General features: G+C 38.6%; 1 protein-coding gene across 1 annotated transcript in view; it reads left to right on the top strand.

Moving 5' to 3' along the window:
* The window catches only part of LOC126471301 (uncharacterized), a 196,945-nt gene that overhangs the window by 120,793 nt on the left and 54,713 nt on the right, over nucleotides 1-21,439 (top strand). The window contains exon 11 of the mRNA XM_050099421.1: nucleotides 9,372-9,443. Coding sequence (XP_049955378.1) covers nucleotides 9,372-9,443 — 72 coding nt within the window. The remainder of the gene's footprint in view (nucleotides 1-9,371; nucleotides 9,444-21,439) is intronic.

The following is a 21,439-nucleotide window of genomic DNA, read 5'->3' on the forward strand; positions in this document are numbered from 1 at the left end:
TTTCCCTTTACAATGTAAAATTTCCATCGTAGAATAAAAACAAATTCCTACAAACCAGGTTAACAGTTGCTCATTCTGTTCTGTACTATATCGTATGTGAGAGTTCATTGTGGTGACTATGTTACCACATTTTGTGTCATTAGGTAATGCACAGATCTCCTTATAGTGATCACTCCGAAGTGTTGAATAAAGTAAAACCACAGATTATCCCATTTCTTCACTGGACTAATCAACAGTTCTTTAAGACAGTTAATGATTCAATGATGACAGACATTGTAGGTACCTTTGACAGTTTGTGTTGTCCTTCAGTGTTTTTGTGCCTGATATCACCACCAGACACTTGGACATGTTATATTTGGAGACTTGAATGTTTCACATAAATAATAATTCAGAAAATAATCCCCTTGACATAACATGAAATCGGTGGTTGTTACAGAATGTTGCGAATCTTGACATTTCCCCCAGTTTTGTGTAACAATGTAAATCTGGGGACATTCATTTACTGGTATTGGTAGCTGATATTGTGTAATGATGTAACTGGTCTCAGTTTATTTTTTGTTAGTTTTTTATGAATTACCTCAAGGATGTGGTTTTGCGTATCATTTTTAAAATAACCATCAACTTTCTGCATAAAGAACTCATGTCCTAGATGTGACTTCAAATGAAGATAACCTTTCTCCAATTTTTTGGTTCATTTTCATAGCAAATTGTACCAAAACTTCTACTTTCATGTAGAAATCGTTAATATTAGAACTGCTGATGGACCATTTTTGTCCCACTAAATAAATTAAGCACTGCCAATTACCATACATTGTAGATAGCCTTATTTGTGTCTGCTGCTACAATGTGGATATGAAACTGTAAGTGCAGCATGTAAATGTTCTTCAGGAGAATTCTGATTGTCCTCCATACATGTAAAGTTGTTATCAGTGATTTTCTCTTCTGTGGTTGGATTTCGTTTATTCATGAACTTACTCTCAAACACATTCAAAAATGCACAGAAACAGAGGCATGTAATATGTTGAGAAATGATGAGTGGTCATTACCACTAGAAGAGTTGATGCAGTCCTTATCTTGCATGTGCCACTGAATCCAAAGGAATAGAATTGGAACTGGCTGATCAGAGCATCAGGTAATATTATTTTACAAATCTGTAATGTCACGTAATCACTTCGGTGAAATCATGAGGTTCCTCAGATCTGATTTGAGCCCAACGCAGTTGGAGTTACTAAAAAGTGCCAGTTTTTGCTTCCTCTCAGCTGTATAGTAGGATTCATCATATATTTGTGGCGATGATCGGTTGTTCTTGTTCAGGTACAGATTTTGATTCACTCAGTTTGTGGGTTTAAAACTTGACAAGAATAAGCAAAAATACTGGATGGCTCTCAATAAAGATTCCAAATATATGCTAAATGCTTTCCCATAATTTGGTAATGATGAAACTCGTTCTGGTGATGAACATCTTATTGAATTTAAAATGAAGAAACTTTTTGATCCAAACCTAAATAAAGAAAGGAATGTGACCACTACTTCACCTCAGTTTCACTAGCATGACATCTTAAAACAAAGTGATAAAACTTGCTTGGTGTAGTAAATGAAATTAAAGGCAAGTTCCTGAATGCATGAAGGAAGCTATGGAGGAGCTATACAACACTAACCTTCAAAAATGAAAATATGATCCTTGCATCCAGCTGTACACATTGGAACTGACACAAAGTCAAAGTGTGACACAGTGACATGTTACAGTGAAACTAAGTAAAGAGTAGATGCTGTTGACATGATGGCCTGCAAGTATTGAAAGATGGTGGAAGAAGTGGTGCCCTGTTAATACTTTTTATAGTGATTCAGCAGGCATCAATGCTTGGGTAATCTACAGAGCAGTAACAAATATCAAAACAAGAAGATGAGATTTCCTTCTGAAGGTCATGGAGAAACTTGCCAAAGGCTATGCATGAACTAGGACCAGTACTCTTAACGCTATTCACATTGAATCATCAGACATAAGTGAATGTCACAGCAACTACCAGGTATGAGAATCTTGCAAAGAAGGGAAAAGTGTTTAGAAATGTGCATTGAGTGCCAAACCAGTTTGCAAGAACTGAGTTGTTACAGTTTCCTATCCCTGCAGATCACAAAGCTCTATCTACAGGCAGACAACAGTGCCCTTTAGGTATCTAAAAGAACATATTTGCTTACACAAACTATCAAAATATCAATAATTGTACTGAAAACTTTTTGACTTGACTTTATTTCTATAAAAATACAAAATTCTGTCATGATATTGTGACAAATTTTCAAGTATTTCCATATTTAAATTGAATTGGATAAAAATTAAGACAATATTCCTTTGTATTTTGCTGTATTAGAATTTTCTAACTAATACGAAAGTATCTATCATGACTGTATTTGATGTTTAGAATTAAAACAAAGTAACAGACAATTGGAGTGACCATTTCTTACAAAACAACTCATCTCCTAAAATACAAAGTTGAAGAACAAACTGCAGACAGATGAACTAGAGATGGGACTTGTCCCTGCATTGGAATCAGGGGCTTCGAAAAATCTGACAGTTCCAGTGCTGATGCAGTCACTCAATTAACCTGCATATTTTCATAGTATGCTAGTATAAGTAGGAAAACCACCACATACGGTACTTTCATTTTACAAACGTGCAAATCAGCGTGTCACATGCTCAGTTTTCTTCTGTCAGCCATTTGCAGTATGTGATCTTGCAGGTGCCATTTTGGTTTACATGTTTGTGCAGCTATAGTGCAATATTTGATGGTTTTTGTATTTATGCTTGCTCATTATGACAATATGCTGTTTAATTTATGCACCAGATTGAAAGTCTGTCAAAAACACATCATTTTTTATGTTTTGCCGTGCAAAAATCAGGAAATGTTACATCAGCAGATATAACAGTACCTCTATTCCAAGTTAAGCATTTGATAATAGCTTCATTATTAGAAAATAAAGATTTAGTGATGAAATGGGAAGCTTATGGAAAACATGAAGACAAATGTTTCAGGCTCAGGTGGAGGAAGCACTGAAAAAAACTCTGTGTTGCATCTTCAAACTAGGCTGCAGCTGTTAAGGGGCTCCAGAAAGGCTCAAAATCATGAAAAGTTCAATTTTTACTTTTTTGCGTTTTCTGAACCTGCAGACTATTACCTTTTAATAGATATATAATTTTTTCAATTCCGAAGACTACAACTATTTTTAAATTTTTTTTGAAATGTGTTCTACATGGGCGTGACCCACTGTGGCGCTGTTAAACTGCTGTCAAATGGTGTTATTATTAACGTCCGTGTTCATCAGGTACATTTTAGTGATGTGAGATAAAGTATGTGTTGTGGCTAACCTGTGATGGTTCAATATATATCGCTGGTGTGATTGTCGATTGTTTCATGTTTATTTACTCTGTCGTTATCTCGAAAATATTTGTAATTAATTCTGTTTCTTGAGTCTCTGTTTTGTTGAAGTATAATAATGAGTAAAAGTAAAGTTATTAGAAATGCTCTGAAGGCTTTTAAGAAAAGGAGAAATGTTGGAAAGCCAAAGGTATGTGTTATTACTGTAAACAATAAAGACGATAATCAAGTGAGTGAACCTAACCTCTCAAGTACACCTGCCCACAGCAGTCAAAGTGGGAAAGAAAATACTTCACAGAAGAAGCTTGGTTCAATGAGTGAAAACTATGAATGTTTTATGGGCGAATCGGATGTGAATGAAATATTTGATATGTCAGTTCTCAAAGGAATTTTTTCAAACTGTGTAAGATGTATTCATTGTAGTGGAGTTGGTCTGGAACTCTCCATAATAAAGCACGTAGGACTTGCTAGTGAAATACAACTGAAATGTGATAAGTGTTCATACACGACCACCTTTTGGAACAGTGTTGCAGTAACTGCAAGTGAAGAAAATGGTAGCAAAATCTACGAACACAACAACGAGCGATGCTTGCTTTAGACAAGGAACGCCTTCGGGCTGCAGACAGGGCTGTAAAGAGTCTAGAAATACAAGCAAGAGTAAACAGGAGGAGGAACAAGAGGAAGCTGGAGGAGGAGTTTGCAGAGGATGAAGATAATCCATCCTATGGACCTGGAATGCACTAAAAAGTTAATCCAATCTTTGTCGCTCGATTCCCAAAACTTTTATTTTCTCATACTAATTACATGTTTTCTAAGGATCTTCCAAACATATTTGTTTCAAACTTTCAGTAAATGTTACACAGTACCTTCTGCATAATTTAACACAGCCTTTTTCCAAAAAACTGTATATTTTTGAATATATAAATAAAAAATTGCAAAAAAATGTTGTGAATTTTCATTACAATTGAAAAAAAATCATCTTTAATAACTGAACTAAAATTTTGTAAAATCCCTGTGTTAAGTTGTAGCCCATATTCCAATAAATAATCTGTAAAAAGTTCAACTTCCTACCTCAAATACTTTGTGAGGAAAGATGTAATTTATAAGCGTTATTTTAACATTGCAAGTATAGGGCGTTCCGGAGCCCCTTAAAGCCACAAATTCATGCATGTCTGTTCACAGTCCAAGGTTCCTCTTCCAACACTGAGATGATAGTGATGAACTCTATTAGTGGTGATATGGCAAAGAGTTTGTGAAGTATACTTTCAGTGGCAGGTTTCAGCAGTGTAAATATTTTGAAGAGCTACAGATCTGTGCAGACTTTAGCCATAAACCAACTGCCTTTGTTATCAGGAAATGTAGACATTGTACATTAGATTATTGGTGGACAGATATAGTTACTTTTTTAACATCACTAGGGACATTGTTGAATTTCTGTTCATGTGCTGAAAGACAGTTCGTCTTCCATTTTGAAATGTAGATTGGAGTGGTTGTTTTCATACTGCCATGGAGTTTGATGTATTAGTGGACTAATGTCTCGGACGAGAACTTTGAAGTTACAACAACGTTGTTGTCTGAAAACCTTTAAACCTTTCAACACTGTACAGTTGCAGAGTTACTTCTGTAATTGATTACATTTAATAGGTTGAACATGAATCTTTCTTTTTCTCAATATGCAAATTTGATGTCAATAAGTATAATTTATAAGTATATTTTCATTTTCAATGTAACAGTGGAAAAACATGAAATAAGACAGAAATAATGAACTTGACCATAAAATAAAACAATGTTTTCCTGTCTGTAGTTCATCCGACAGATATGGCAGTTATAAAATCGCCAATAAGGGATGCATGTTAGGGTTGTTTTTTGACCCACTTTTTGGGTCATTTACATCAAATTGCCCCTCACATTTACTGTTGAGGATAAAATCACCAAAGAGGCGAGAACAAATACAATCCTTGCTCAAATAGAGTAGTGGTGTAGAGACAATAAATTGTCCATAGCAGTTAACAAAACAATGTACATGCTGATGGAGGTAAACTTTCCACAAATTGGAACCTCCTTCATAGTGTCACAAGATAATTCTATGTATGCATGTGGAATACATATAACTAGTGGTATACCTAGACAAAAATTAATCTTGCAACAGCATTTCACAAATGCAGCACTAAAAGCAGCTTAAGTGCTGCATAAGTTAGTAATAGAAACTGTCCCTACAGACTGCCGCTGCTGATCGGAACCTACCATAATGCTATATTTATGGCCATCACCAACTGTGCAGTTTGTGTCTAGATGCAACACCTTTGCTAAGCTCAAAAGTGGGAATATCTTGTTCAGAGTATAAAGGGGTTTGCTGATAAGGCTTACTGGAGTACCTGTAACTACTGCTGCTTGTGATTTTAAATATATTCTCAATAGATATTGCTGCCAAGTAGGTTGCTGGCTAATTTTGGGTCAAGAAATCTGAGCTGGAAAGTGTGAAGTCTTGATGTGGCCATGAAGGTTGAATGAGATGGAAACAGGACTGGGCGCATTGTAGCAAGTAATGATGTGGATGATATTTTTGTGCATGTGGAGGGGGAGAGAGAGAGAGAGAGAGAGAGAGAGAGAGAGGGGGGGGGGGGGATCATGTAGCACCCATTAAATTAAATTACTTGATATTGAACAGCATGCTGTTCAGCTGATATCTAGGGAGTATTTAGCTACTGTTTGGTTGTGGCCCATCTTCCTAGTGAATGGTTGCTTTGTGGTCACATAAACAAAGAACACTCAATTTTATAGATGACATGGGTGCTTTCCAAGGCATCGTTGCTTTTGAGTGGGTAGAAAATGTCACTGATAGATCTGCGGTAGAAAATGGCAGATAGCAATATGAGACCAATCCATTTTTTTTTATAAGTACGTAGACCTGTTTATTTCTACAATGGTTTACATCAGTTTATTTCTTGAACATTTAGCTATTTTTTGACATAGTCACCATTTCTGTCGATGCATTTTTGTAGACGCTGAGGTAGTTTTCTTATACCCATGTCATACCAGCTCGCCACCATGCTGTTCAGAAAGTTATGAACCTCTTCTTTCACCTTGTCGTAGGAGCTGAATTGCTTTCCAGCCAAATGTTCTTTTAACCTAGGGAATAGGTGATAGTCACTGGGTGCCAAGTCAGGATTATAGGGTGGGTGGGTGATTATATTCCACTGAAACTATTGTAGGAGAGCAACGGTTTGCCGAGCGATGTGTGGGCGAGTGTGAATGTGTATGCCCTGGCTCAAAATTCATCTTCTCTGGTTCTGAATTGCCCGTTTGAGTTTTTTCAGAGTCTCACAGTACTGGTCAATGTTAATTGTGGTCCCAGCGATTCAGTTATTATCCTTCTTTTCACAACTACCTCCACCCATACATATTCTGTCAGACAATCTTTATTAGTTTAGTCCCACAAAACTAAGCCAACCTTACTGAAGAGTCCATAAGCTACCTGTCCACAGTTAAATATTTTTTCTGTGGAATTCCTAATTGCTACATCCCAACTTGAAAATTGAAACCTGTGCCACACAGACTCACAGTCACAACCTGTCAGCCTCATATATTCATTGTGTGATACCATTGCTTCACCATTACCTCGATAAAATTTTGCAGCCAGCTTCTCATGACTATTATGCTGTGCCCAGGTGACCACCTCTGCCCACCAAACGCACTGAACCTAGCTTCCCCACACATCAGAACTCAAACAGACCTGTGACATTGTCATCAACCTTTCTTCAAAAGGCATCAGTGCTACAGCAGTTTTCCCACTCCGGACTGAATCATGTTACACTTGTCAAAGACCATTCTCTTTTACTTAATTCCCACTTTTTTTGCCATAACCAATGACAGTGGTATCACTGCTGCCTCACTGAGCTTATTCTTCCATACAGTGTTGATTCTTACACGCTCCCACATGAGCTTCTCCAGATAACCTTAAAGGGATTCTTAACCTGCAGTATTGCCTCACTTTCCATCCCTAAATTGCTGCTGAGTTGGAACAGCCTCACAACTATGAAACAACATAAATATGGTTGACCTTCCCTACCAGAATACATAACAGCATGAGTCATGTACTTAAAATACTGGTCTTATGTACTAAACCCTGTACAGTATATTAAATGGCTATGATTTTGAATATATAATCAGTATCATGGAAATTGTCATAAATCAGCCAATTAAGTTTGAAGTGTAAGTAGGGCTTGTATTTCACTGTGGTTGCACTTGGAGGAGGAGATGATACAGGAAACTATCTGACAAGAGTCTGCCATATTCAGAGGGTCTGAACTGTACATCAACTTGTAGAGAAAGTTATGATGGTGACACAAACATGGAAAAGTGCTATACATTTAAATAGCTGTACTAGAAAATTAATTTACAAAAGTCACATCCTCTTTCCTCCAGGCTGCCAAGAAACACTAAATGCATCACTAGTGCACAGGTAACCATGTCTAATGTAAAGAGCATTGTGTTTTGTATATCAGTAATGTGACAACTATTTTTGTATTTCCCTGAAATGTACAGGTACCAAGATGGTTTAATATGGAAGAAGAGGATGGAACTACGCTTCCAGAAAAAAATAATAATATTAATATACCTGGAAGAAGAATGTTGGTTTCAATCTGATGATGGCATATGCCACTTGCGGGATAGCAGACATACCGATAATGGTTTCATCGTCGTCCACAACAGATAGTGTAATGGCATAGCAGCCAGAGTGCCATCTGTGTCTATCCCTTAATAGGGAGTGCTCACAGCCAGAAGGCTCAGGGTTGAGCAAACGTGTGAAGCTAGCAGGAAACTATGCCATGGAGGTGCACTCTTGCCTCCTACAGATCCAATTGAGCGAGTTTGAAAGGGCTCAAATTGTGGCCTTCTGAATGTCGGGGTGGTCCTCCCAGAGAATTACCACACAACTGTGACGTACTGCTTCAGTTGTGCGACAATGCTGGTATCTGTGGTCACATGAACATTTTCACACTTCGTGATGATGTTCTGGACGTCCATGCAGCACATACGCCCACCAGGATCATCGTATTTTAAGGCAGCATGTGAGTCCAGATAGCTCGACATGAACTGTTGCGAACCAGTTAGTAGCAGTGGGACTATGGGCATGCACTCCTCTAGCATGTCTTCTATTCACACCACAGCATCGATGTGCATGGCTCGACTAGTGCTGTCAGAGGATCACTTGGAAGATAGAGTAGTGTAGAGTAGCGCGCAGTGCACTTCAGTGATGAAAGCACATCCTGCCTTCAAGTGAGTGGTGGTTGTTTGTACATACAATGTAGACCTGGTGAGCACTGTCTCGTAGAATGCATTCGCACAAGATGCACTAGGCCTTATGGTCTGAGGTACAATAAGGTGCAATGTCGTTCACCTTTGGTGTTTCTAGGGGGCATACTAACCAGCTATTGGTACTTGCTGAATGTTGTTAGACTTGTTCTTTTGCTATTCTTGCAACGGGAATGTGATGTGTTGTTCCAATAGAATAATGCTCGCCCGCCCACACACTGCCCTTGAAACTCAACATGCTTTGCAAGACATGCAGCAGCTTCTCTGGCCAACACAATCTCCAGACTTGTCTCCAATCAAGCATTTGTGGCACCTGCATTGTCACCCATGGAGGCTACACAACATACTGATATGGGTGTTTCAGCATGGGTTGATACCTGACACCTCAGAACTGCCTGCACTGTTGCAACAGTAAATCTTGAGTCAATTGGAAACTTCTAAAAGAGTGTACTAATTTTTTTTTTTTTTTTTTTTCAGGTTGTGTAAATTGTAAATTGGGATGTAGTTCTCCATGTTACCTGTGTAAGTAGTTATTAAGAGGAAATAATGAATAACTGAGGACTCAACTCTCTCTTTTAACATGTTCATGAAATTTATTTACCTGTAGTAAACAATGTATATAAATTAAACATCATTAGAATTTTAAAATTTCATATCTAAATTAACACATTACTAAAATTGCAGATTTGACAAGACACACAGCATCAAATGTGGACAGAGGTCTCCAAAGACAGCTGGTGAAGGAAGGTTCTGCTGGTGAGGAAATGTGATTAGTGCAGTCACTAAAATGAATATGCTTTGTACTCTTATTTGCTTTTTCTCTTTTTATTTGTGTTCGTGTTTTACTCCAGTGTTTGGTTCTTCTTTTATCTAGTAGATAAAGTAGAGGTTTGCTTTGTCTTTGTTTAGACACACAGATTTAAACATTTGTGCTCTTTAAAATTTTATTATAAATCCACAGGTACTACAGGTGTCCATTCATCGCCATATACAAGATCAGTTAATGGGACAAAAGGGGGCAAAAGTTTGACGTGTAGTTGGTGGAATGAAATCGGTTTATCTGAAAAATTTGGTTTATGCAGAAGTGAAGGGAAGGGAATATGAACAAATGAGTATCTGTTTAGGGCACATTCTCTTGTAAACAGTACAAGAGTGTCAGCAAGCAGCATTCACTCATGACCAGTTTGTATTAGCAGAGGCTTGCTAATATTTCATCTGTTTTAAGTCTCTGGGCAAATCATCAAAGAAAGTTCTACTCCTAAGCACTCACTCTATTGCAAACAGCATAAAGTTTTCATCTCCACAGTCAGCTTTGTCTCTTTTACACATTTCTCATTGTTGTAACCTGCCTTTTACATGTTTTTCTAAAGATGGAATTGATGAAAAGTGGTGTTAGAGTGGTGGTTGCTGCTGCTGCTGCTGTTGTTGTTGTTAATCAAAGAATATTAGGATCAGAGACATCAACAGCTAAAGGAGGGAGTGAGGCTGTAAAAAGAGAAACCAACAAACAAACTAATAAATGATGATAACTCTTTGCTTATCGTAGGTGGAAACAATCTAATGTAGACATACACCTTTTCTTCCTTATGCCATTTTGCTTACTCTGCCACTAACAGCAGACTTACTGTATGTAATACTTCGTTAGTTAATTACATGCTCCATGAATCATTTTGCGTGATAGATCATAATGATGTGGAATCACATTTTACATCCACATCGCAAAGTAATATATGGTTACATTCTGAACATTTCTAACTCTCTCTCTCTCTCTCTCTCTCTCTCTCTCTCTCTCTCTCTCTGTGTGTGTGTGTGTGTGTGTGTGTGTGTGTGTGTGCTACAAAAAGATATACAGATTTGAGTTAGTAATTCCTACCCACCACCTCTTACACATAACAATAGTTATAGAAATTCTGCTATGAAATAGAAGGCGTTTCTACAGTATCGCAACAAGGAATATCCAGCTTCTTGTAGCCCTGTTACATAACCTTGTCCAAACGCGGTGAGTTGTTGATAATGGCATCTTTATCACCTTAAAGGCATTTTTGACTGACATCAACTCGCCATATCCAATTGCGAAGGTAACTAATGCTCACTACCGTGACAGTGTGTATTTAAAGCAAACCTAATCTGCATCCTCATAGTGACACTGTCAGCGCCACTGTTATGTGACTGCTACGAAATTTGAATAGGCATTGTCTTTCAAATGTAGAAACACACCTTCCAACTTTCGTTTGTGTCGCTCAACTCCTTGGTGTTGCAATATTTCTTTTCATCAGCATATGCGCCACACATCAGTTATGATGATATTATCTATATAATTGGAATCAAAATTTCAGGTGATGCCTGGACATCTAACAACTGTTTTTTGTGACCATTTTATAGCACAGTTATTCAGTGTATATCTCACATTTGTTTTATTCCTGCCAGACATTTTACCATTGTGTTCTTGTTTTTATGCTGTGACACATGCATTATATATAAAAATTTAAGGTATTTCAATGATGATGACTTTGTTTATAAAAGTCTCGTCATGCCCAAAATCGTGGTACTTGAAAATGGCCAGGGGCCAAAATCATGATTGTACAGTAGAATAAACAATCTATACAGCCAAACAATGGAACTCTCATTAAAAAATAAAATAAAATAAAGTAGGCTGATTTAATGTCCATGAGCAAAGGAGCATGTTGAGTGGGAAACCGAGAGAGAGAGAGAGAGAGAGAGAGAGAGAGAGAGAGAGAGAGAGAGAGAGAGAGAGAGAGACAGATTTCTGAATGGAATTAATCAACATTGTTTATTATTTATGTTCCTGTTTTGATTTGAAACTGAAAATGGATATTTTTTATGCTGGGTACAATTTATAGGTGGTGCATAGTAGCAAACGTATTAATGCTGTTCTTTGTTGTAATGCTTTTCAAGTCATCGTGATTGATTTATGGGCTTTGTGTGAGCTTATCACCCTTAAGCAGTTGTCTTATCTGTGTTGCACTAGGGATCAATTGAAGAACTTAATACAGAAACAGGCCATGTCAAAAATATATTTCTTCAGGAAATTATGAAAACCATTTAAAACCTCAGATACTGTCTTGTTCTAAAATATATCTTTTAAAATTTCTTCCTGAATATACTTGAAATGTTCTTTCACCATCTAAGTAACTTATATTGCAGGCTAATTACAATAATAATAATAATTGCGAGAGAGATAGATGGGGTGGTGGTGGTGGTGGTGGTGGTGGTTGGGGGGGGGGGGGGGGGGGGGGAGGAATCATTGACAGTCTGCTTGGTGTTTCATCTTAAGTCAAGTCAAATGGACTTCAAAATAAAAAGGGGGACACAAAAAAAGAGAACTGACCATTGAAGATGCTTCATATTTTCATCACTAATTTCTCTTTTGGGAACTGTTTCGCTAGGTTGTCATTGCTTGATATGATGAAGTGGGGTAAGAACAGTCAAATAATAGTCTTATCTAATGTTTGACTCCACACTGTAAAGCTTAGGAAAAAGCTGTTTCGTTTGCTGGTTGTCACCTCACCCTTCCTTCCTATTAAGAAATGAAGAAGATTAATTTTACAGGCAAAAAGAAAAGATAAAATGAATTATGTTTACCTGGAATTATCTGAAACACATTTGGCTGAAGCACTTTTTCCTTCTTGATAAATGTGTCCCTTGGCTTTTTAATAGATTCTGATTTCTTTCTCGATATCTGCATATTTTTTACCAGTGAAGACTGTCTTCAGAATTCATTACCAGCTCACGTACAAAGATTTAACATAAGCAGCATCTCTCTTAATAAAATAAAATAATTACCAGGCACATATGAACACACACAAGCATGCCCACCGTCACCCTAACTGTGATGGTGGCATTAGACATGGCTGTTACAACAGTGCTTCTCGATTACAGGTCAATTAAAATATGAATAGTAATAACATAACTAATTATGTATTTGTTGAGTCCTATCCATTGTTCACATTTTCGATTTTATGCTCTTTTTGTAGATTGCAGCAACAACATGTGAGTTTCAGAACTTTATTAGGATTCTGAAGTAGTTGCAGCTAATGTTAAAAATATCACAGTGTTTCTGAAGTTAATGTACAGTGACAAATACATTTGCTTGCCACACTTGCAATATTGAAATCACAATAACTCAGAGACTGGAACATTTTAAAAGAAGTTTGCCACAAGCCAAAGGAGAGGGGTGGAATAGTGCATGCTGTATTTTAAATTCTGTGCTGGATAAGGGTTGAATGGTTTAAGAACTGTTAGGTCATTACACCAGAAGGCAGTTGATGCCATTCACTGTGAAGAAATTTTGCTTACTACTGGCACATTTAAGGGCGGCCTGACTGCCTCTTCTGTGTGTTTTAGTAATCCATTTTGGGATTTGTACAAGGCAGTTTAGAAGGGTACATGTTCTAAGCCAAGTCTGGAGTTAATCCCCATCTGACCTGATTTGGAGACTCACACATGTTTAAATTGACAACATTGTTAGAAGAATTCACTTCCAATGTAGTTTTTTGTATCTTGATTTTATAATACTGTAGATAAACATTGGAATTTTATTTTTGTGTATGCCGTTATGTCAAGACAGTCCTCCGTGGGACACTCATTTTCCATGCTCATTGTGATCAGTATTTATACAAGACCTTTAAGGTCCTGGGACTTTAGAGATGTGTTTGTAGGAAAAAGTTTCTCATCTTTTCTGATTCAACAAGTGACCTCAAAATGATTAACAGAGCCCAGATTTGTTTGCAAAAACAAATGACACAATTTGCACTGAAATTTGTAAAATATGCATAAATGATATGCAGATAAAAATCGTACAACTAACAAATATTGTCATCAGTCCTTCACAGTTAGATTATTTGTACTTAGTTACTGTAGAAAAGTATTGCACTGCTTTAATTTTTGCAACTCTGTATGTTTTGAAGGACAGTGCCTGCAATACCTAATTTTCTAGAGCAATGATTGTTGCAATGAATTATTCTTAGCCTTCAATTCCTTTATGATTTCTGGTAGCATTGAAAAGCAATTACGTATGTACTGCTGTTTATTTTCTGTATAACTTGAGTTGAAATGCTCTTGAGCAAGATATGGTCTCCAACCAGAAACCTGAGGAGGTAATGCTAATTTTGGAACAAATTCTGTGAAAATTGAAACTCCAACAGGTGCTTTACTGAAAATTTTCTTGACATAGGAAACTAGATGGTCAACTTGTGGATATTGTGGTCTCATCATTTCAGTTATATGATGAAGCTCTTAGGCTAAACAGGTCAAATGTATTAGTCTGACATAAAGAACTTTTAATGCAGGTCTTCAGGCTTTCCCAGCAAGGCATTGTCATCTTGGGAAATTGGGTTTTCTGCCGCCAGTTCACATCATACTTGCACGATATTTCGATCGCATAACTTGTGAAATTTTCATTGGGTATCCTCTGAGGCTGAATCTATTGTTGAACGAGTCCAGTATTTATGCGTTTGTGGGTGTTACGCGCTCCATCATTGATCTGCTCTGCACCAGGCACTCTATCCGAGGTACCCGCCAGTCAGTAGCAACAATTGTACTATTTTCTAGCCATAGCTGTTCTGACTACTGTGGACATACATTTTGGCTGTTGTCAGTTCCTTCACATTTTGTCTGGTAAGTCTCCCCTGACTTGGGGTTCTGGGTGCCTTTTCTGAATTCTGCCCCTTTTCCTAAACCTCACCAGTTCAATTACCTCATCCTTGTTTCTTCCCCTTCAACCCTTCTGCTAGAAGATGGGGCCCCTGGCTCCGTAACCTTGCATGTGTGATACCTTTTATATGTGTGTTCTCCTACCTCCACTTGGTGAGTGGATTTTCCCATTACATTGTATTTTCCAAAACTAATTGTTTTCATTGACATATAATCTCTTCACCTGATGTTGTATTCTGCCTCCAAGTTGTACAGGGTGCTGACTCATGTTCGAATTGCTGTTCTTTCTCAAAATGACCATTCTCAAGTACTTGATTTGCTGTTTGAAATACCTCTGTCTGTGCGCCCAGTGTTAGTTGTGCTGGGTTATTTCCCCCCGGAGTTCGGATGTTGTCTTTGTTGCCTCTTTAGGTGATCGAGTGCTGGAGTCCAGATGGAGCTAAGCTGATATCCCATGTCACGGTTGGTCAGATTTTGTGTGACCTTTATTTCGATGGATTCTTTAATAATGCTATCCCAGTGTTTGGGTGTCTGTGTCAGAATCTTGACATCATCGAGTGATTTACTTCCAAACAGTGTTCTGCTATAGCTGACTTGGAAGTCTGTTTGAGTCTGGTGTGTTATTGGTGCTCTTTACACCTGATGTCAACAGTCTTGGTGGTCTGACTGATATATGACGTACCACATTGACACGATATGTAGTAAAGGCCCGGTTTCTGTAAGCCCAGATCATCCATTACATGCTCTCACCCCAAGCCTTAATGTTGGTTGGTGAACAGAAAATACTCGTGTTATATTTGAGAATAATTCTGCTGATTTCTGCAGATATTTGGTCTAACATATGGCAAAGAAAGCAATCTTCTTTGCTTTTTATTGTAGTTCTACTGACCCCTTTGGCAGAGAAGCAGGCCGCAGTGCCTTCTGAATGTCTCTGGAAGAATCTCTGCTTCCAGAGAACACAAACTGCAGGTCTTCTTTCTCTGTTGTCAGATGGACTGGCTATGAAAGAATTTGTGCCTGATGAACCAGAGTCTTGAGTACATCTTTCTTCAGTGCCGGATGGTGGCAGCTATTGGCTCGGAGGTACAGATCAGTGTGAGTTGGGTTTCAGTAAATACTATAACCATTCAAGCAGACGGCGTGACAATGGGCAGCCCGCTCTTACTGGTGGTGGCAAACCTCTTTATGGAGAGTTGAAGATGAGCCATTTGCACCGGCCTGGATCAACCGAAATGTTTCTTCACATATGTGGATGACACCCTTTTATTTGGTGCCAAGCCAAGAAAAAGATGCTTGTGTTCGTGGAACACCTGAACTCATACCACCCTAACATAAAATTCACAGTGGAAATGGAGAAGGATGGGAAACTCCTAGTCTTAGATGTTCTAATCAAGAGGAAGGCAGATGGCACTTTCGATCATAATATTTACAGAAAACCACCTCACATGATCTGTACGTGCAAGTCAGTACCTGTCAAAACACCTTGAGTCAGTGTTCCACAGAAACGTACATTCTTCTACAGATATTCAAAAGGCTCTGTGCCTTGCTTCTCCACCAGGGATTGGTTGAAGTACAAGAAAAGCAAAGGAGGTCGCTTTTTTGCCGTATGTCGGATCAAATATAATGTCTAGAGTGTTTTCTGCCCACCAAGCAAGATTGAGGCTCGTCATTAGGAATGTAAAGGGTGATCTGGGCACACAGAAACCGTACATTTACCCATACTGTGTCAATGTGGTGTGTCATATATTGACCAAACCACCAGGACCATTGACACCGGGTGTAAGGAGCACCAACGACCCACCAGACTCAAAAGGCTTTCAAGTCATCTATAGTAAAACATTTTTTGGATCTAAATCGTTTGATGAATTACGGTGATCTCAAGATACAGACACAGATACCCAGATACTGTGATAGCGTTATTTAAGAATCCAACAAAATAAAGATCACAGAGAATCTGATCAACTGTGACGATGGGATATTAGGTTAGCTCCACCTGGACTCCGGCACTTGATCTCCCAAAAGACACAATGGAGGCAACATCGAAACTCTGGGGTAAGTAGCTTTTGAAATGGTGACAGAGCAAATAACCCAGCACAGCTAACACTAGGTACACAGGCAGTGGTACTTCAGACCGCAAATGAAGTACCTGAGGATGATCGTTCCAAGAACGAGTGGCAATTTGAACACCAGCGGCCAGAAAATAATCAGACGACCGAGCAAATAACCCAGCACAGCTAACACTAGGTACACAGGCAGTGGTACTTCAGACATCAAATGAAGTACCTGAGGATGGTTGTTCCAAGAACGAGTGGCAATTTGAACACCAGCGGCCAGAAAATAATCCGACAGCCAGCCCTAGGAGGCACCTGAAGTGCCCAGCTACAGCATATTTAAGAGGAAAGCTTAAATGATGTATTCAATGCCCAGTACAACTTGTAGGTGAAATAGAACATGAGATGACAAAATTATTAACTGACAAGTGCTAAAAAGTATGTGCACAGCAGTTGCAACAGCTATGGCTAGAAAATACTAAGGTTACTGGTACTGACTGGTACATATCTCGGACGGAGTGTGTGGCACAGCATGGATTGATGATGGAGCACCTAGCCCCACATAGGCATAAATACTAGACCAGTTTGAGATTGGATTCAACCTCAGCACCTGATGACGACTGGAAATTATGTGATCAAAATATTGTGCAAGTAAAACGTGAATTAGTAGCAGAAAAACAGTTGTCCATGTTGACAACTTTTAATGCATTTACTGCATGTTCAATGTACTGAGCAGTATATGTAAGAAATAACAGCACTGAGACCTGCTAATTAAGGAAGGCAGGATTGGGTTACGATTGTGGACAGGGCCCGGATCAATTACTATTGGTTTGCTTTGCAATTTTGCTCATTTATTTTAATAAATAATTTTTGAAAACAAGCCGATGAGGTCGCAGTCAGAATTTTAAAGCAAGTAACCACAATCACAGCTGAAGGCCTTTTAACGCCGACGGTGGTGCAGTGGTTAGCACACTGGACTCGCATTCGGGAGGACAACGGTTCAGTCCCGTCTCCGGCCATCCTGATTTAGGTTTTCCGTGATTTCCCTAAATCGTTTCAGGCAAATGCCGGGATGGTTCCTTTGAAAGGGCACGGCCGATTTTCTTCCCAATCCTTCCCTAACCCGAGCTTGCGCTCCGTCTCTAATGACCTCGTTGTCGACGGGACGTTAAACACTAACCACCACCACCACCTTTTAACGCCAAAATGGCAATCATAAAAAAATTTAATAAATATACTGTCAAACGGCAAATAGCATCGCAAAAGTTGGAAAAAAAAAAAAAAAGTGTGTGTGTGTGGGGGGGGGGGGAGAAGAAACAGATCACCAAGCAGGTGAGACAAATGATGGTAACTTAATAATACAATAATAAAATAAAACACAAGGGCCAGTGACAGACGGTGCTCCAGGGATCGACCTCTGAGTAGGTCACACCCAAAATACTTTCACGAGGGAAGAGAAAGGCAGCCAAGAATTGCATTCAGATCACAAGATGGTAACTCGGACTAGTGGCAGTCTAACGAGAAACTAATGATAATCTTGGTGAGGCTACCTGACATCCAACAAAACGAATGCAATATGTAAAATTACACCAAAGTCGGAACTGGCAGTCTGGGCTCTGCCCGCAGAATACTGTGTTTAGAGCGCCCAGAACAAGAAGGAATGACCACCACTAAGGTAGAAGAACACCAACCAACTTACAATCAAGAAGCTGTTAAACTTACATGCCTCACCAGACAGCGGCAGCAAGGCGAGGAAATGTACACTGCCGTTACATACACGAACCCCCAGTGCAGGTAACTGGGGCGTTAGCGGCCAGAGGACCGCAGGTTCAACTCAACAATGTAAGCAGCTGAAAATAGTAAATAGTAATTAGAAGGTTAGGAAGGCTAATCAGATCTGCCTTCCCCAAGTACTCCACTCGCTGCTTTTTGCCTCGGTGACACTATGAGCAGCAACACGAACCCAAGTCATTGGAGAATCGTTAAACGTCACAATGGTGGAGGTTTCTTTACGTGAATTGCAATGCACTCAAATTAAACGTGCAGGATCCAGTTTCGACGAGGTCGTGCACCCTTGTGACCACTGCCCTTCGATCCGGCAGTCCATACATGCCGCCAGCGGTCCCGGCATGTTGTCGCTCTGCGTGGACCTCGCTGCTCCTGTGTCTCCAACTGAACTCTACACTCACACCACATGGAAGAAGCTAGGTTGCCTCAAAGATAGGGCAGCAGAACTACTTATCAATAAGTGCTGCTGCTGCCACTAGCAGATAGGCAGTGCTTAGGAAACTGAGTGGCGCCAGTGATCAGGAAAACAAGCAACGCAACCAGCCAATTAAATGATATGGTCTGGCAGAAACCTACACACGGCACCAACGCGAGCTGCAGCACGGCTCAAGCACATTGACATATTTTATACTATCTGGCCACAAAAAAGCTAGGGAATAAGTAAAAAATTTTTCAAGTTTAGAATGTTTTATCCATTCCAATATTTGAATATTGAACAGGCAAATTTTACTTCCCTATTTCATTGCTCTGATCAATCTACTACATCTACACTGGCCTGCAGTGTTAGTGGTCCCATCCATTGAAATCCAAATGTTTTCATGTTTCAATGCTTCCCAGATATGATGAATAACTTCGTTAAAACCCTCAGGCACACTTTTTTTTTAAGGGTAGATTAGTAAGGCACTCTTTTATTAGTGTGTTTTTCTAAGAAAGGTTTAAGATAAACATTATTTAATTTCCACAGAGGAATGTTTGTCCTTATAAATGCTGTGCATAGTTCCTTGGCAAATGTGTCAGTTGAACTTCTGTCGACATCGATCTGTTCCCTAAGTGATGTACTTACAAATTTTGAACATAAAGTGGATTTTCTGGCTGCATATTGTCTATGCTTTGCTGTGCAGATGCTGTACTACATGGAACTTTTTGTCAGAAGCAATACATCATCCACATGATAAACAAAATAATACTTGTCCATCCACACTGACATTATCATTCCCAGAATCTGTATCATATTTATGCAACACAGATGATTGTGATAGTTTCACTGGTGGCATAATGAAGCAAAGTATTATTCACCCCATATACTTGATTTGAACTGTGATTGCAACTGCAAATAATTGCATGCCACACATCTGGAAGATGTGATCTTAAGTCATACCTGAGATGATTCAGTATCACGCTGTAAAGAAGGCGAACCCCAACTTCTGTTGCAGCATGGCTAAACAATTTGACCCTGCAACAAAATCATACAACTACAGTCAGTAGTAGTCAGTTAAAGAAAATAAAGTAAGTAGAACTTTAAATACCGTACTTTATAATTTAGTGATAAAATATTGTTTGATTATGAATAGGAATTTTTATTTTACCTAGAAAAAAAGGAAAATATACATTTAAATTTTAATAAATATGCATGCAAAATAAATTTTCCCCAAGATATGCAATTGCGTGCACTTCGAAACTTCACCAGTGACGATGTAAATGTGAAGAACACTGCTAATGCATACATTAAGGCTATTCAGAAACTTTATGTATCTTGCATACAACTCTGGGTTATAGTGATTAAATAGATGTACCCAGTACATTAAGTGACCCAAACAAATCAGGAAGCCCTTCTTTTCTCACAAAAGCATTGAAAGGTTCGTACATTTAGGTACTAGAGCATATTGAAATACACAGAAATGAGCAAGCTTATAGCATACCAAATTGACTTGTTGTGCATATACACTTATCTCCCATTTGCTGTTAACCCAGTGTTTGAAATGTATGATTGGGTTACTGGGAGGAACAGTGACTAGAAGTGAGCTACAGCAATCTGCAGTCTGCATAACTAATTAAACGGCTGTGACATTCCTTGGTTTGTTGCCAGAATGTGTAAAACTATCACTTTCACTCCTCTTCACATGGCACATTGCCCTGTGGTATAAGGCTGTTGTAAAACAGTGAGAAGCTGCCCTAAGATTGTGTTAGTTACATAGTATGTGTTATAGAATGTCACATTTGGGTTAGTGCAGCTATATATTATGATGAGGGCAGCTGTAAATTTAATTGGAGATCTGTCAAAAGTATTAGCCAATAACGAGATGATAGTGATGTAAATTTTGAAACTCTGTTAACAAAACGATTTTATTGTATTTAGAGAATGGATTTTATTTTCTGGTTCTGTAGGAAACCCCCCGCCCCTCCATTTGCTGTGTGTGTGTGTGTGTGTGTGTGTGTGTGTGTGTGTGTGTGTGTGTGTGTGTGTGTCTGTCTGTCTTTTGTCCTCACGTGTGCCTCTGCGTGCCTGCCTTTTTCTTAATACCCTGATGTTGAGTTCCTGGTCATCATGTGTCACCAAAAATTATTTGTTAGTATTATTCAGAAAACTATATATAACAATGGTCTTTTATAAGAAGTAAGGTGTACCGGTGACAGAACTGAGATATTCAAGTCTAATATAAAAAGTATTCCCCTGGTTATCATTTGAGTGAACATTTAAAAATTTGAGGAAATGTGGACCTGGGACCAGGACTATCTGGCTATTTTGGCTGGTGTAGCAAGGGATGTGAAATATGGGTCTCAAACTCATTGTTATATGTTTGGTGTACCTTGATACAAAAGAAATGACTGGGTAAAGGAACTATTTGTCATATCATAGTTTTGTGTATCTATTTTTCAATCTGGAGCTGTGTCTTTACACTGTGACAAGTTGAATCAAGATTGATCATTTCAGTGGCAGTGAAAACAAGCAGTTTACTACAGACACATTTGTGTGCTCCATCATAAAATGTTGTGTACTATATTTGGCACAAAAGAATGAGGACTGAGTCTGAAAATTTGTTTACTTACCAAATGCATTCAGTTGGTAGTGGTCCGTTGAAAATAGGAACTGTTTGAATCATATTTGCCTGTTATTTTTTGTGTGATTGTACAGGAGTTCCACTGTCTCCACCATCTGGTAGTAAACTGTTTGTCGTCTCTCACTGAGTTATCAATTTTGGTTAAACTTAATCACATTATATGGAGACAGTCAAATATCAA

This window comes from Schistocerca serialis, chromosome 3 (assembly GCF_023864345.2).
Source record: "Schistocerca serialis cubense isolate TAMUIC-IGC-003099 chromosome 3, iqSchSeri2.2, whole genome shotgun sequence".
Taxonomy (NCBI): domain Eukaryota; kingdom Metazoa; phylum Arthropoda; class Insecta; order Orthoptera; family Acrididae; genus Schistocerca; species Schistocerca serialis.